This window comes from Urocampus carinirostris, chromosome 8, assembly GCF_059441175.1.
Source record: "Urocampus carinirostris isolate Australia breed hairy pipefish chromosome 8, RoL_Ucar_1.0, whole genome shotgun sequence".
Classification (NCBI taxonomy): domain Eukaryota; kingdom Metazoa; phylum Chordata; class Actinopteri; order Syngnathiformes; family Syngnathidae; genus Urocampus; species Urocampus carinirostris.
Window position 1 is genome coordinate 33,533,691 of NC_142356.1, and position 14,796 is coordinate 33,548,486.

Here is a 14,796-nt window from a genome sequence, read left to right on the forward strand (position 1 = left end):
TGCACACAAGAATTTAAAGAAAAAAAACACAGAAGGCACGCTTTGTTAGATCTTTATTTTGTGGGTAGAAGTGGTAATCATTTATCTAGGGTGATTACAGAAAGTACCTTGCCCAGCAGTGTGAGACGGTGACCACAGGAAGACACGAGAACTTTTTATACGTTTGTTTTAGGGTATTGTGCTCATCATTACAGCAAGTAGTCTGATTTTTAGACCAAAAATTTCTACTAGTGATCCAAGAGCCAAAAAGAGATCCGCAGGTTTGAGAACGTTCTCCATTCGGGCCCCAGTGCTGTGGAATGCTCCTCCCCCTGAGATTTGATCTGCAACCTCAGTGGAAATGTTTAAATCTAAGCTTAAAACACACGTCAATTTAATAGCATATGAATAACTTATATTTTAAATTGACAATATATGTGTATTATTTGTTATTGGAACATCCATTGCAGCCTGGTCATCCTGGAAGGGGGATTACCTCATGTGCGGTCCCTTCTCAAAGTTTTTTCATTTTCCTCATGTTGAGGTTTTTGCTTGGCCTCATGTAGGTTTTAGATCAGGGCATGGTCTAATAATAGTCTGTGGTTTGCAATAATCTGTGGTCTGTGCAGCCCTTTGTTACTCTTTGTGATTAAGGGCTATACAAATAAACATGACTTGGTTTATGAAAACGTATAAATGAAGGAGGTTATGGGATAAAGCCCTCTTACATCCCCTTTCAATATTTTGGAATTTATAGGAGAATTTAATTATACCGAACGAAAAGTAAGTGTATTGTTTTGTGTTGTGTGTCAGAATTACATTTTTCCAAAGTAAAATGTCAAAAAGTATTTTTCTGACAAGAGTTGTAATCGTTGATACCAATTATACTAATAATACTAAATTTGTTGATTTAGAGAAGGATATTCAAGTATCTATAGATGTGATGACACAGATAAGCACTTATTAGAGACTGATACAAGGCAATTTTAGGCAAACTACGGTCTGCGGGCCACATATGGCCCGTCAGGCATTTTAATTTGGGCTGCCAAACAAAAATGGTAAAAATCTCATGATATGATACATTAGGGTAAAAAAATACTACTAATAAAAATAATGTTGTTTGGTTCCACTCTTGTTGACGGTGTGCTTTTTAGAAAAATATTTTCAATGAAGCATTAACTTGTACTATGTTCAAGGCCAATATTCAAATAGCTGGTTGTGTTTTCTGTACTTGCTATTTTTTTAAAACCATTTGGTTATTTGGCAAGATATGTATCAAATTCTTCTGCATTTTAAATTTATTGAATATTATCCAATTGACTTCTTGAAATGGTACATCATATATTATTTAGCTTTAATTCAGAGTCTTTAAAGCAAATTTGATTAAATGGTTTATTTATAGATAAATAAACAATGAATTATGACATTAATATGCAGATACTGTACCTGCATGCATATTTATTTGTAAATCCCATATGAAACTAATGGCTGTGTGTCAATAATCAGCCGCTTTGAGACGCAAAACCATTTTTTACCCCCATTTCAGGATTTCAGTCACCATCTGGACTCAGTCTTACTCTTTTTGTTTTTCATTCTGGCCTAGGAGAGTAGAATGTCTTTCTGGGAAATAATTTAGGTCAGCAAAACTAAAAATGCAGAGTCAGCTTTTTAGGGGGCAGTTTTTGCATCTGGGGTGACCTACCTGACTACCTGTAAAAGACTGTTGATATTCAATGTTGTGCTGGCCCAGGAGAGTCGAATGTCTTTTAGGGAAAAAATGCCAAGTAGTTGTAAGATCTGGCCTAGGACAATTAAGCCCAAGCTTGCCAAATTTACTTGGTTTGAGGGACGGAGCCTGAAGCAAATCCGAATTTTCAATCTTATTTGTAAGGGCTCTGGAGGCGGAAGGGTGATCCGACGAGTGCAAGCATCAAACAGCGCACGCGCCAATAAGCATAGAGAACAACTGACAGGTTGATGATTGGTTAAAACAAAAACAAAAAATCAGCCAGCGAGAAGCCTGGCCTGGCCTGAACTGAAATGTACTGTACGTTTGACATTTCAGGCTGGACTTCGGTTTCAGCTTTTTGAGGCTTTTCACATCTAGGGGAACATACCTAATTGGCTGTGAACAATGGTGGTCATATAAAAAATCCATCCCCTTGGGTGGACGGACACACAAACAGAAAAAAACATATTTATTCTTACTTAAATCACAAAAGAAAAAATCAGCACCCTTGCTACACTCGCGGGTGATAAGAAAAAATTCTTTAGGGCTTCATTATCTTTCATCCTCATGTATGGTATCAGTTTCAAGACTCTATCGGCAATTACAAAAGATCATCCATTATCTGCACCGGTTATCCTCATTAGGGTCGCGGGGGTGGTTGAGCCCATCCCAGCTATCTTCGGGCAGTGGGCAGGAGACACCCAGACAGCTCACTCGATCATTCACACCTAGGGACAATTCGGATCGGCCAATTATCCTGACATGCATGTTTTTGGAATTCAGAGGAAACATAAGTGCCCGGAGGAAACCCACACAAACACGGGGAGCACATGCAAACGCCGCACAGGAAGGCTGGTAGCTGGATTTGATTCCATGACCTCAGAACTGTGCCGCCGCCTAACAAAAGAGCAAATCAATTATTTTTTTCCCTCCTGGTCCTTATGCTACGTTTTTAACCCCACACACATAAAAAGTCTGCCCCCCTCTAGTAGAGAAGGAAAAAATATTTTTTTTATTATTTATTTTCATTGTTTTTACGACACTATTGTAAACTATTGAATAGTTGCGACAAATTGTGTTCATATGCGCCTTCCGAAGCACAGGAGGCGCTAGCCATTTCTTGTACAACTCAGATCGGCATCCGTCCGGTTGTGGTTGAAGGGAGCTTTGTTTTGAAAACGGAGGCACTTATGCTAGTGAAACCGGTAATGGCGAACGAAACATACTGTGGTCTCTCTTCCCGGGCGGAGAGAAAAGCTCTACAAAAGGCTAATATACTACAACGAGAGAACGAAAGGGAGATCATAAGACTGGTAAGATAAATAACAAATAAAATCGGACAGGCAAGCTATCAACGAACAAATTGAATTGGCGCTCAACGTTACTGAGTTATCCCTAAACCGAGGTTTGCCGTCTCTTCGAAACTAGGTTGGACGAATCTTGAAAAAGCCTGAGGCTGAGAGGTCCGAGGAGGATGCTTCCATGCTTGTGCTGCATAGAGATACAGTGGAGGAGCTGTGTAAGAGAAAGATGCGCAGGAATGAAGTCAAGAGGAAGCAAGAGGAGGTTAGTCAATTAAAAGGTTGACACATTGAATGAAATGATCTTTCTTCCGGGCACTCCGGTTTCCTCCCACATTCCAAAAACATGCATTTCAGGTGAATTGGCCGGTCCAAATTGTCCCTAGGTGTGAATGAGCGAGTGAGTTGTCTCTCCCTGTGTGCCCTGCGATTGGCTGGCAACCAGTTCAGGGTATCCCTTGCCCACTGCCCGATGATTGCTGGGATGGGCTCCAGCACCCCTGCGACCCTACTGAGGATAAGCGGCGCAGCTGATGAGATGAGATCTTTATTGTCGTTGATAATGTAGTAAACATTGTTTGCAACGAGATTAGACATAGCACTCTAGGGTAATGCCATGACCTGACCTAAGTTATAACAAAAGCGAAAGTAAATGAAAATGAAATGACCAGCATTTATATAGCGCTTTTCAAGTCAAGACTTCCCAAAGCGCTTTACACTGTGCTTCACATTTCCCAATAGCGGCCATGCAGCCATGTAAGGCGCTAACCTGCTTATTAGGGGTTCAGTGTCTTACCCAAGGACACTTCGACATGTAACACGGAGGAGCCGGGATTCGAACTGCGATCTCGTGATCCCAAGGCGAGCGCTCTACCTCCTGAGCACACTGCCGCCCCCTCTTTCGCAATGTCTATGAATGAGAAAAGAATATTGCATCGTAAAAATTGTGCAATAACATTGCTCATGTTTGTCCTAAAGCAGATCGAGACGCAATGTTCTCAGGATGGCCGGATGAGTAAAAAAAATTGTCAATGCCATATATTTAGCTCTGTTTTTCAGTACTAAGCATTCCCATTCAGCCCATGTTTGTAGCCTACCCATCACAGAGAACACCTGTTCACAAATTAAGTAGTTTCAAACACGGATAGAACCTTTGCTGGACGTCAGCTCTTTTACACCTTTTCTTCCCTCTAGCGGCGAGAAGGAGCATTTGGTTTGTACAGTATTTGTTTACAAAATATATTTTTTCCTTGACCTAAAGCAAGAATGGCCTATTGTGTTTTTTTTTTTACCATGACTATCAAACACATGCAGTCATGATGTACGTTTCCCTATGAAGATTCAAAAACCTCAAATCAAGTGTGATGAACTCTCAGCTCTCCTATTATTCTAATTTCACAGTTTGACTGTTAGATCATTAGTTTTGTATGGATTTTTTATCATTAGTTTTATTTTTTTCCTTGCAGGTGTTTGATACTGCCGGAGAGCTAAAAAGCAAAGTGCAGCAACTGGCTCTGGCAGTCAAACAAGCAAATAACTTGGTGGTTTACACTGGAGCCGGAATAAGTACCGTAAGAAACTCATTGTTCCTTTGACATTTTGTTTCTCCATCTTTCGCATTGCTTATTTTAGCGTGTACTGATAGGCAGCTTCCATCCCCGACTACCGAGGGCCCAATGGTGTGTGGACCCGACTACAGAAAGGCCACACTCTCAGGTGTCATGCCTAGTCCCAACTATTTTAACATTCTGATATTATGAAGTACAAAATGCTTGATATTACCATCCACTGTTTCCCTTTATTCCCTCTTTCCTAAAAAGCTTATCGGATCTGAGCAAAGCAGAGCCGACGCTCACACACATGTGCATCAAACTGCTTCATAAAGAAATGCTGGTATGTTTAGGCCGTGTGTAGAAACTCAATCTGAGATTGCTAATGTTTTTTTTCCCTTTTTCTTATTTTTTCCTTTTTTTCTTTCTCTTACCACTGTTTCAAAACATCCTTGTTATTTAAAGGTAAAGCATGTTGTGTCTCAAAACTGTGATGGTCTTCATCTACGCAGTGGTCTTCCTCGACACGCCTTGTCTGAACTTCATGGAAACATGTTCATTGAGGTGAAGCATCCACACAAGCACTAGGGTTGGGCGTCTATTTTTTTGTAGTTGATGTAACCCCGATGTTTCCCATATATAGGAAGATTCTGTCCCGCTGTCAGGGTTTAATTGGTCCTGACAGAGTCTCATTAACTTGTATTATTAGGAAATATAATATAATAATATATTTATAATATATACAAATATACAGTGGTTCCTCTACATACGAAAGTTTCAGGTTACAGAGTAACTGAACGGGAAAATATTGTCTCTGTTTAAAAATACGGTATGCGCTACTAGTCGCCGGTTCCAGACTTTCCTGAACATAAACAAACGGGCTATTGCTTCAAATCTGCCTGGCAACCAGTGTGCATGCATGTTCCCAGCATACTCTTAATGTCACAGTCACTGTTCAGAGTTCACAAACGAGGAGGAGGAGGGTTTCCGGCAAGACGCGGCCATTATTCAATAAGCCCAAATCAAAGACATTTTAGTAAATTTCCATGACGTCTCGCAATTTGTGGGAAGGAACCACCCGGGAAATAATTATTTCTAGTAGTTCCTTTATTCTTTGTTTTTTTACATTATGTTAATTGTGCAGTAATCTAATTTTAACATGTATTTGTTTAATGTTCTGGTGCTCCTTTATGATGTTTTAGAAAAATATCATTCTGTGCTTTTGCTGGGCTTGATTCAGATTAGCGCATTTACATAAAAAAATGTGTCTCAGGTTACAAATCTACTCCCAGAACAGATTACATTCGTAAATAGAGGTACCACTTTATAAATGTGAAAATAATCAAAATAACATTAAAATTTCTCATCATATGCATGATCGCAAACGGCATTGTGTGTATCGTGTCAGTCAGAAGGAATCTTGGTCCCCTCCCCCTGTGCACTCTCACTGACTGTTGCGGTGTTTGTCCCGCCCCGGTTGCACTGTGATTAAACGGCCGGGTGAAACCTGACATTGACTAGTGTCCCAGTTTCCCCAAGTTGAACGTTCTTTAACACTCTGCCACCAGAAGAAATGGTTCCATGCAGAAAACTGCCCTGTTCTTTGTTACACTGCCAGCGGTTTCAACAGAGAGTATAAACGCAGCGCTGTCATTGCAAGCGATTGGAAAAAATTAGCTCAGAGTAGCTTTGTTGGACACTGGCTATAAATGAAGCTCATAAGTTGAGCGCTACAATAACCTTTGGAGAAGAACCGGCATCCTTTAATAACAGCAATCACAAAGGCAGCTGTACCGACACCTCTCATCTCATTTCATTCGCTGCACCGCTTATCCTCAGTAGGGTCGCGGGAGTGCTGGAGCCCATCCCAGCAATCATCGGGCAGTGGACAGGGGACACCCTGAACTGGTTGCCAGCCAATCGCAGGGCACACGGGGACAGACAACTCACTCGCTCAGTCACACCTAGGGACAACTTTGGACCGGCCAATTCACCTGAAATGCATGTCTTTGGAATGTGGGAGGAAACCGGAGTGCCCGGAGGAAACCCACGCAAGCACGGGGAGAACATACAAACTCTGCACAGTAAGGCCGGGAGCTGGATTTGAACCCACGCAGGAGGTTCCCACGACCTCAGAACTGTGCCGCGCACGCGCTAACCACTGCGCCGCCGTGCTGCCCTGTACCGACACATTATACTGTATTTTACCAAAATCACCGATATGAGTATTTGCATTTAATTCAACTTAAATATATTGATGATACTCGCCAACATAACACCTCTGAATAGTACACGAGCAGATTTTTTTTTTTGCATTAAACTCCTATCTATTTTTCCAAGTTTTGTGGGTGTGATTTGTTTGCCGTGTCATTGCCTTTAATAACTAGTGTATTTATGATTCATTAGTTTATAAGGGCACACATTTATCATAGATCTAGCCTCTTGATTTTGCTCTAGTAGTGCACCAGAACGATGCGTTTAAAATCAACATGTATAACATTTTCTTCAAGGGGAGCATGCCCCCATACTGTTAGGGTGCTCTGGTCTGCCCACTCAATTGGTAGTCCTAGAATTAACCCCATGTAGACTTGTTTCACTTAATTTCTGGGCATGTTGGGTTTGCCTCCATCTTTTAGGTGTGCACTTCCTGTTCTCCAGTCAGGGAATACGTGCGTTTGTTTGATGTGACAGAGCGGACCTCCCTCCACAGGCATTGCACAGGTCGTAGGTGCTGCCACTGCGGCAGTGAACTGCGGGACACAATAGTTCACTTCGGGGAACGAGGAACATTGGAGCATCCTCTCAACTGGAAGGGAGCTGCCGAGGCGGCCAAAGCGGCTGACGTTATCCTCTGCTTAGGTTCCAGTCTCAAGGTAGCTCTGAGCACAACAATGGTATTTTTATGTGAATTCTGCAGTGTTTAAAACACTATTTCTTAATATTGTTTGGTTCAGGTCGCGCTTTTTTCATTGAAAATAATATCATGGTTCACGGATACTTGAACTTCCTGGGTTGTAGGGGCACCACTTCCTGTAGTGTGTCTTGGGAAAGTACAGCCTGGCGGCGACCATGCCTCTCTGTGCCGTTTTTTTGGTAGGGGTTTGCTTCCCCACATGAAACCGATTGTACTGGCTTCCACTGTTACCAGTAGCAAGAGAAGCATCCTGATCGGATTCAAGTACAACACCTTCAGCATCTGGTCGCTGTTGTTTTTCGGTGTAAAGCGCCATCCCGATTTACACCGGATTTTAGTCGGACCTTGGCATAGATACACAGAAGCGTGTGTGTTACAATACTCAGACTAGATTCTAAATCACCGGGGGGAAAGAGTAGGCCGGTTTTGTTTATATTCACGTCATTCAATACGCATTGCATGACTTGTGGCTCTCGTATTTCTCTTGAAAAATAAACTTTGTTGCGATGACATTACGTATTTTGCTTTTGTGACATATTAAAGGCTCAAAGGCTTTTTCCAGTAAAGGACATTGCGTTTTTATATCTTTGTATCTATCTTCAAATTATTTGTGTACTGAAATGAATAAATAACTATATGGATAAAAAATGAAATTGTTAATTTAAAAATAAAAAAAAAGAAATAATTGTAAATAAGGTACATGAATAAAAATTCAATAAAAAGGTCCCAATAAGAATACTCAAATGAATAAATACATAAACATCTAAATGAATAGATGAAGACATACTCACCGAGTGACTATACAGTACAGTTTTGAAATGTGTACAGTGAAGATGAGCTTTTGTCTTTAATGCACCAGCTGTTTCTAAATCATTAATGAAAAATGTGTGTTTTTTTTATTTATTTTTTTATTAGCATAAGCATAAAATGTCATCTTGGAACTATATTAGTTACCAAAATTAATTCACTGATACCAGCGCCTTGAATTCACAATTATAAAAAAAGCCTATGCTTACATTTAATAATTTGTAAAAATATTATTTACTTTGATGCAAACTGTAAAGATACACAACAACAGCACACTTTTCGCTTCCATTTTTTTGTCACCAATTCGATCAAATTAGAAAATTTACTGTGGCACACAGTTTTATAAGATTGCAGGTACAGGGATCCCTTGGTTTTCACATTTAATGGGGACTCGAACCACCCGCGAGAAGTGAAAATCCGCGATCTAGCGTCGCTCCTTCAAAAAAGCCTTGGGGGCTTAAACATGCCAATGTGATGATGTCATTACCGACTGCGAGTATACAACTTAAACAAAAAAAACAATTATTGATCTACAAATAATAACACACAACACATAGTTGCAGTTAAATTAATAGATTAATTGTTATTATATTAAAGTAGAACAGAATTGGAGGACTTCTCCTTTCAGTGTAAAATAGCAAGTTAGAGAGTGGCTGTCTAGCTGAGCGCTATCATCATTTGTCCTCGAATTGAGACCGTTCTCTGTGATGATTATAATAAAATCGTCCCAAATGTAGCAGGTCCCCCACGAGTTGCAGATCCAGGCCATCCGTTTCAAGGCTAGTGTTGACAAAATACATTGTCTGTGGCGGTGGCTTAGGAGAAAAGTTAGCCTAGCCGTAGCATTAGGCTGGACCAGCTCGCATTCTCCTTGACGTCGCTCCAGCTGTTTCTGGAACCCTATAATTATCCTCTGAGCACCATTTTGTTGCGCTCTTCATACATATCTCAGAATCCGGTTTAATTGATTAATTTCTTTTCAACGTAACGAGTCGCTTAAAACCATATGGCACTATGCTGCAGTTTGTTTTGGGAGGTAGCCACTTTAGCACCCAACCCGTTTTACTGACAGCATACACCGGCCTATCACGGTCACGCACACAGTCACACCCACCCAACACAGCGCCCTCCCGAATCTGTCCTCGCAGTGTGCTGTCTATCAGAACACAATGCACAATACAATCATATCAATGACAATAAAGACAAAATCAATGCAAAACCTGCAAAGGAGTGAACCAGGGATAAGCTAAGTAGCAAGGGGTCTCTGTACTTTAAATTTTCTCCTTCAAGTGTTAAGTGTTGACCATTGGTGTGAAAATTATGTTGTATTTTGTCCCGTCTGATCGCCAGAGGCAATGCTTTAAGCACTAAATGTTACCTCCGTGCATGTGCAGGTAACATTTAGTGTTTTAAGCACCGCCTTTTGCGGTCGTACGGAACTCGTAGAACCATAGTTACATTCATAATTTTGGTTTTTCTCTTTCTACAAAGGTGCTGAAAAAATATGCTTGTCTGTGGTGCATGAACAAGCCAGCCAACAAAAGACCCAAACTGTATATCATTAACCTCCAGGTATAGTATTGTTAATAAAATTAATTATTCTGTCTTTTTTTCTTGAGCTGCAAGTGCTTCAAGTGTATTGATGTTGCTATTGTGCTCTTTGGCGTTAGTGGACGCCAAAAGACGACTTGGCTGTATTAAAAATCAACGCCAAATGTGACGATGTCATGAGTCTTCTCATGGAAGAGCTTCATCTCCAGATTCCAGTTTATGACCGGTAGGTTTGTCAAGAAGGCATCCCTTAAATGGCCTGACTGATATGGGCAAATTCCAATGGTACTATTTATCGCAATCAATCCTTTAAGTTGAGGTGAGACTTTTATATGTTTTATCCTTCTTATTCATGCATAATTTCGGCTGGTGCGATTTATGATCCGGAGCAAATTAGTCTGGAAAATACAATAATGTAATTTGATCAAAATCAGTTCATTCAGAAGAATTTTGTTCCCAGCATGTTGTTAATAATTTGTCAAGACACAATAATTTGCCTTTGCTTTTCTCAACATCAATAATTTCTCCAAAATGTTACTAAATATTTGACAGGGATCTCAAACTCTATTTACTTGGGATCCGACGGAGCTATGGGTCTAGGCCAAAGCGGGTTTTCTACAAGAAAATCTTTCACTGTTCTCAAATATCTTTTATAAAATTTGCTACAAAAAATGAAATCTAAAATTTAAAAAAACACACCATATGATTGGTTTATTTTGACATTCATTTTATCAGTCATAAATGAATCCATAATTTGTGTGGGCTGCACTGACATTAAAGGGACATTGTGTATAATTTGACCGCTAGCTGTTGCTGTATCATGTAGTGCAACCGAAAACGGGTTTTAAAAAGCACAAAGAAAAATACAAATACGGCGACTCACAGTGACCAAGATGCATCATTTTACTACTCATTAGATTCAAATTAAATAAAATCTACATTTTTATCCCAGCCCATCCCGAGGTATTTGTTTTTGGGGGTAAACCGTAGCAGCAGAATGATGGATAATTAGCTCAATGCAAATTTCTCCACCTATCACATGTGTTTTTTTTATTGCCAAATACATCACTTTGTTTTCCAGTAAACGCTTAATAATTCAGCCTACATTTGTAACGTACCCTACAAATTGTGATCACGAATGAAAAGGGATATTTTCCAAGCACAACTCATTTATTCACAAACAATGAAAAAAAAAAGATTTTCAAGGTTTCCATTGATTGTGTTAACAAATTGTTTATTTTAATAGTTGAATAAACACAGCTTTACATCTGACTTACCACACTAAACAACTCAAGTGGGAGCTGTCAATAACAATGTGCTTGCCTCAATTGTCATACTGCGGAAAAATACATGAAAGAGAAATGCCAAACAAGCTGTGAACGGACAGTAACTTCAGATAAAACTACCAGGCTGGGCCTACCTACTACTTCTGAGAAAATACTTTCTCAATATTATCTTTATCATGAAGCCATATAAATCTTATTTTTAATGATCTGTACAAACAAAGGTTGTACCATCGTAGGTTTTCACTCTCTCTTTCATGTAAATCCTGCAGTCTACTTACTGCTGCTGGTTCTTGAAACTTGGCATCTATTTGCCTTTACAAGTGCATCAATATCAAGTGTCAAATCCTGAGAATCCGCACATTTAACAATGTAATTCAAGTGTTTGTTCATTAGCCTGCTTTGTTGTATTATTGTTCATCTCACAAAGATAAGTACAGTGGAACCTCGGTTCTCGACCATAATCCGTTCCAGAACCCTGTTCGAAAACCGATTTGTTCGGTCACCAAAATCATTTTTCCCATTAAAAATAATGTATATCGTTTTAATCCGTTCCAACACCCTGAATGTTTACTTTGAATGTTTAACATAAACCTAAAGCTAACCCAGGATAAAGAAAAGAATTATGAGTAGGATTTCTTACCTTTGTGGTGGTCAGCAGAAGGCGCTTGCACAACTCCTTCATATTTTGCTATTATTTCTTTCTTAAATGCAATAGTTGTATACACTACTTTTCTTTTTTCACCTGTAGCAACTTTGCTGCTTGCACTTACTTTCTTCGGAGGCATAATTAGGGGCTAAAACACTTCGTACACCTATATTAAAAGCGAAAGCAAAACGAAGCACGTCCGCACGCGATAACAGTTGGTCACGAAAAGAGCGATATACACCCATACGCCGCTCAGCATCGCACCCTAGCGTACGCACTCGCGCATTGCCGGCGCTCGAACTCCGATTTTTTGACCGAACAACGAAGCAAGAATTTCTCGAAATTTTTGGTCGGACTCCGATTTGTTCGAACTGAGAGGCGTTCGAAAACCGAGGTTCCACTGTAATCCCAAAATTGATAAAACCTTTGCTGGACGTCAGCTTTTACACCTCTACTGCTTTCTAGAGGCGAGGAGGAGTATTTGTTTGTATTTATTTAAAGAAAAAGCTGAACTTTTGATAGACATGAGCTACAGCAGAGGTCTGGAACCTATGGCTCTTTTCATGAGTACATATGGCTCGGAGATAAAATTCAATTCACAATTCAAGCAGAGCCGACTATAGTGCACTTTGCTTTAGTAACGATACCTATCTGGTATCCAGTTTATAAAGAGCATACTCGCCACTACAGTTTACATTTAAGGTGTCACACCAACAGCCCGGTGAAAGCTCATTAAAAATTCATCTTCACTGTTGAGACGCTAAAAACCCACAGAAAATATTTAATCAGCAAGAAATGCCAGCCAAGTACATGGAGCAATTTGATTGGGTGAGCGGTAGGGGTAGGTCGAGCTATGCATATACAGAGCACTTCTGTCCGGAAATAGTCAGTATCTTCGTTTGTGACATTTTTTACAAAAGGACTCTGCTTACACCTTGTTTTGGAACCATTATATATGGGAAAAAATGGTCAAGATGAGATTCGTCAATCTTAAGTAATTACGGGATAGAGACCAGTTTAAAGTGGTTTATTATCGGTTAATTATTGGAAGACTCAGTTAACACCTAAAAATAATTTTACTAGAAGATCTTAGCTTCAGAACCGCTAAGGAGGCTACTCAGGCGGCCCCTGGACTTAATTGTTTCTTTTGTGTGTGTGTGCGTGTGTGTGTGTGTGTGTGTGTCTTTAGGGCCGAAGACCCCATCTTCAGCCTTGCTGCACCTCTGCAGCCAGAAGATGAGGAGACCCACACTCGTGCCGTTATAGTTCCCCACGCTGGTCCTGGGGATCCCGCACAGGCCAGAAAAACCTCAGCCGTGCAGGGAGGTTGGTTTGGAAGAGGCTACAGCAAAGGGAGGAAGAAGAAAAAAGCAGCCTAAAGGTGATTAGGTGACTAAACATTGTACGCAACGGCTGGATTCATAATTTGATGGACAAATTGGGATTGAGATGCTTATTCATGTCTGTAGCAGATTTGGGGTTTGAATGTTGAGAAGTATTTATTTATGAGACTTAACAATGTTACAATGACCAAGCAAGCACTGTCTATTTTGAAGGGATCATAACTTTAATGTGTTAAATGCTAATTTCAGCATGTTTACCTAACAAATCGGGTTGGTGAGGAGTTTGTTTGCCAGTAGAACCTCTAGGACAGGGATGTCAAACTCAGTTTGGCTTTGGGGCTGGATCCAGACTTTGTTCTCAGGCAGTCCCGGATCAGTAAAAGAATGTCAACTCCAAATTTTTAGCGCACTGTAGTTTTTAGGTTTTCTGCTTTATCATTCAGCCTACCTTAATAGCCTACCCTACATATCAATCATGGATGACAAGGGATTCTTTCTAAGTCTAACATATTTATTCGCAAACAATAGTTAAAAAGATTTTCATGTTTGCATTGAATGTGATGATTGGTTTATTTTACACCTGAACCAACTCACCACACTATAAAAATTTACTTGTTTGAAATGAAGAAAAAAATATATGCAAAAGAAGTTTTGGCACAGCATGGGCAATAGAAAGACTACCCAAAATCAAAGTACTAGACTGGGCCGAATAAAGCTAAGAGTATATCCTTTACTGCCCTCTAGCAGCTAGAGGGAGAATATGGTTTACATTAATCTAAAAATTATTATTATTATTTTTTTTTGATGGAAATGACCGAGACTCGTTCCTTTCTTTGACATACTCAGAAAAGTATTGCAATCCCGATTAAATCATCCAATGGGCCAGGGGCGTCCCATGGGCCTTATATTTGACATGTCTGTTCTAGTGGTTCAAAGTAGTATTTCTGGGACCATTCGTATCCACTGCCATAAGGGTCGACACAATATTGTACTGTATTATTGAAGCTGTCGTGGATGTTTATATGTTTTGTACTTAAGGTTTTTGTACAACTGCTTTGTAAACAAATCCATGCAAAGGCAACGTTAAACTAAAATTGAATACCATGTGAAATGATAATGGTTAAATTTTAGTAAGTCATATTTTCTTTTTGAGTGATCAATTAGTGAAGCAAAGTGTCGACAGAAATGTATCTACTCCGCATTCATTTCCATTGCCACTCAGCTTTTTGGTTTACTTATTTTGTGACTTGTCATTCCTATTTTATTGAAGTCTTTCACCTTTGCTGTTTACATTCTATTTGTTTTAAAGAAAAATCAGTTAGGCTGGTTTGTTGAGCGATGTTTGTGCATATAGGTTTATTTGGTTTTAAGTTGAAATGCATTATGTCGCATTTTTTTGTCTCAGGAAGTTTTGTGCACCATTTATTTCTAGGGTTACATGGGCCAAAGTAACCATATTGATTGTTGTATTATCATGACTAACACTTGTGCCAGAGTGAGGGTTACATTCCTTCTGTGTTTTGAAAAATGAAATGGCGTTGCTTCATGTGAGTAAATAAACCTTGCTCTATTTTGACGATTTGTCATTCAGATATCTAATCAAATTTATTTGTAAAGCACTGTTTTTATTTATAAATCACACCTGTCCACTTGTACATTTCCCCTTTAATACAATTATTGATCATTTCAA

At 39.6% G+C, this 14,796-nt stretch overlaps 1 protein-coding gene across 1 annotated transcript; it reads left to right on the forward strand.

Moving 5' to 3' along the window:
- Nucleotides 1-2,824: 2,824 nt before the first annotated feature.
- sirt7 (sirtuin 7) lies at nt 2,825-14,698 on the forward strand. Its single transcript, XM_088342468.1, has 10 exons — nt 2,825-3,021; nt 3,137-3,274; nt 4,476-4,580; nt 4,655-4,725; nt 4,830-4,902; nt 5,025-5,123; nt 7,196-7,432; nt 9,772-9,852; nt 9,951-10,057; nt 12,953-14,698. The coding sequence occupies exons 1-10, from the start codon at nt 2,899-2,901 to the stop codon at nt 13,140-13,142; spliced, it is 1,224 nt and encodes a 407-aa protein (XP_088198594.1). The 5' UTR covers nt 2,825-2,898; the 3' UTR covers nt 13,143-14,698.
- The last annotated feature ends 98 nt before the right edge of the window (nt 14,699-14,796 follow it).

What these genes read in the sequence shown, in the direction of transcription:
- sirt7 (XM_088342468.1), top strand. Translation starts at nt 2,899, where the DNA reads ATGCTAGTGAAACCGGTAATGGCGAACGAAACATACTGTGGTCTCTCT. An exon ending in CTGGAGCCGGAATAAGTACC is followed by an intron (nt 4,581 to 4,654) that starts GTAAGAAACTCA and finishes GTGTACTGATAG; the next exon opens with GCAGCTTCCATCCCCGACTA. An exon ending in GCTTAGGTTCCAGTCTCAAG is followed by an intron (nt 7,433 to 9,771) that starts GTAGCTCTGAGC and finishes CTTTCTACAAAG; the next exon opens with GTGCTGAAAAAATATGCTTG.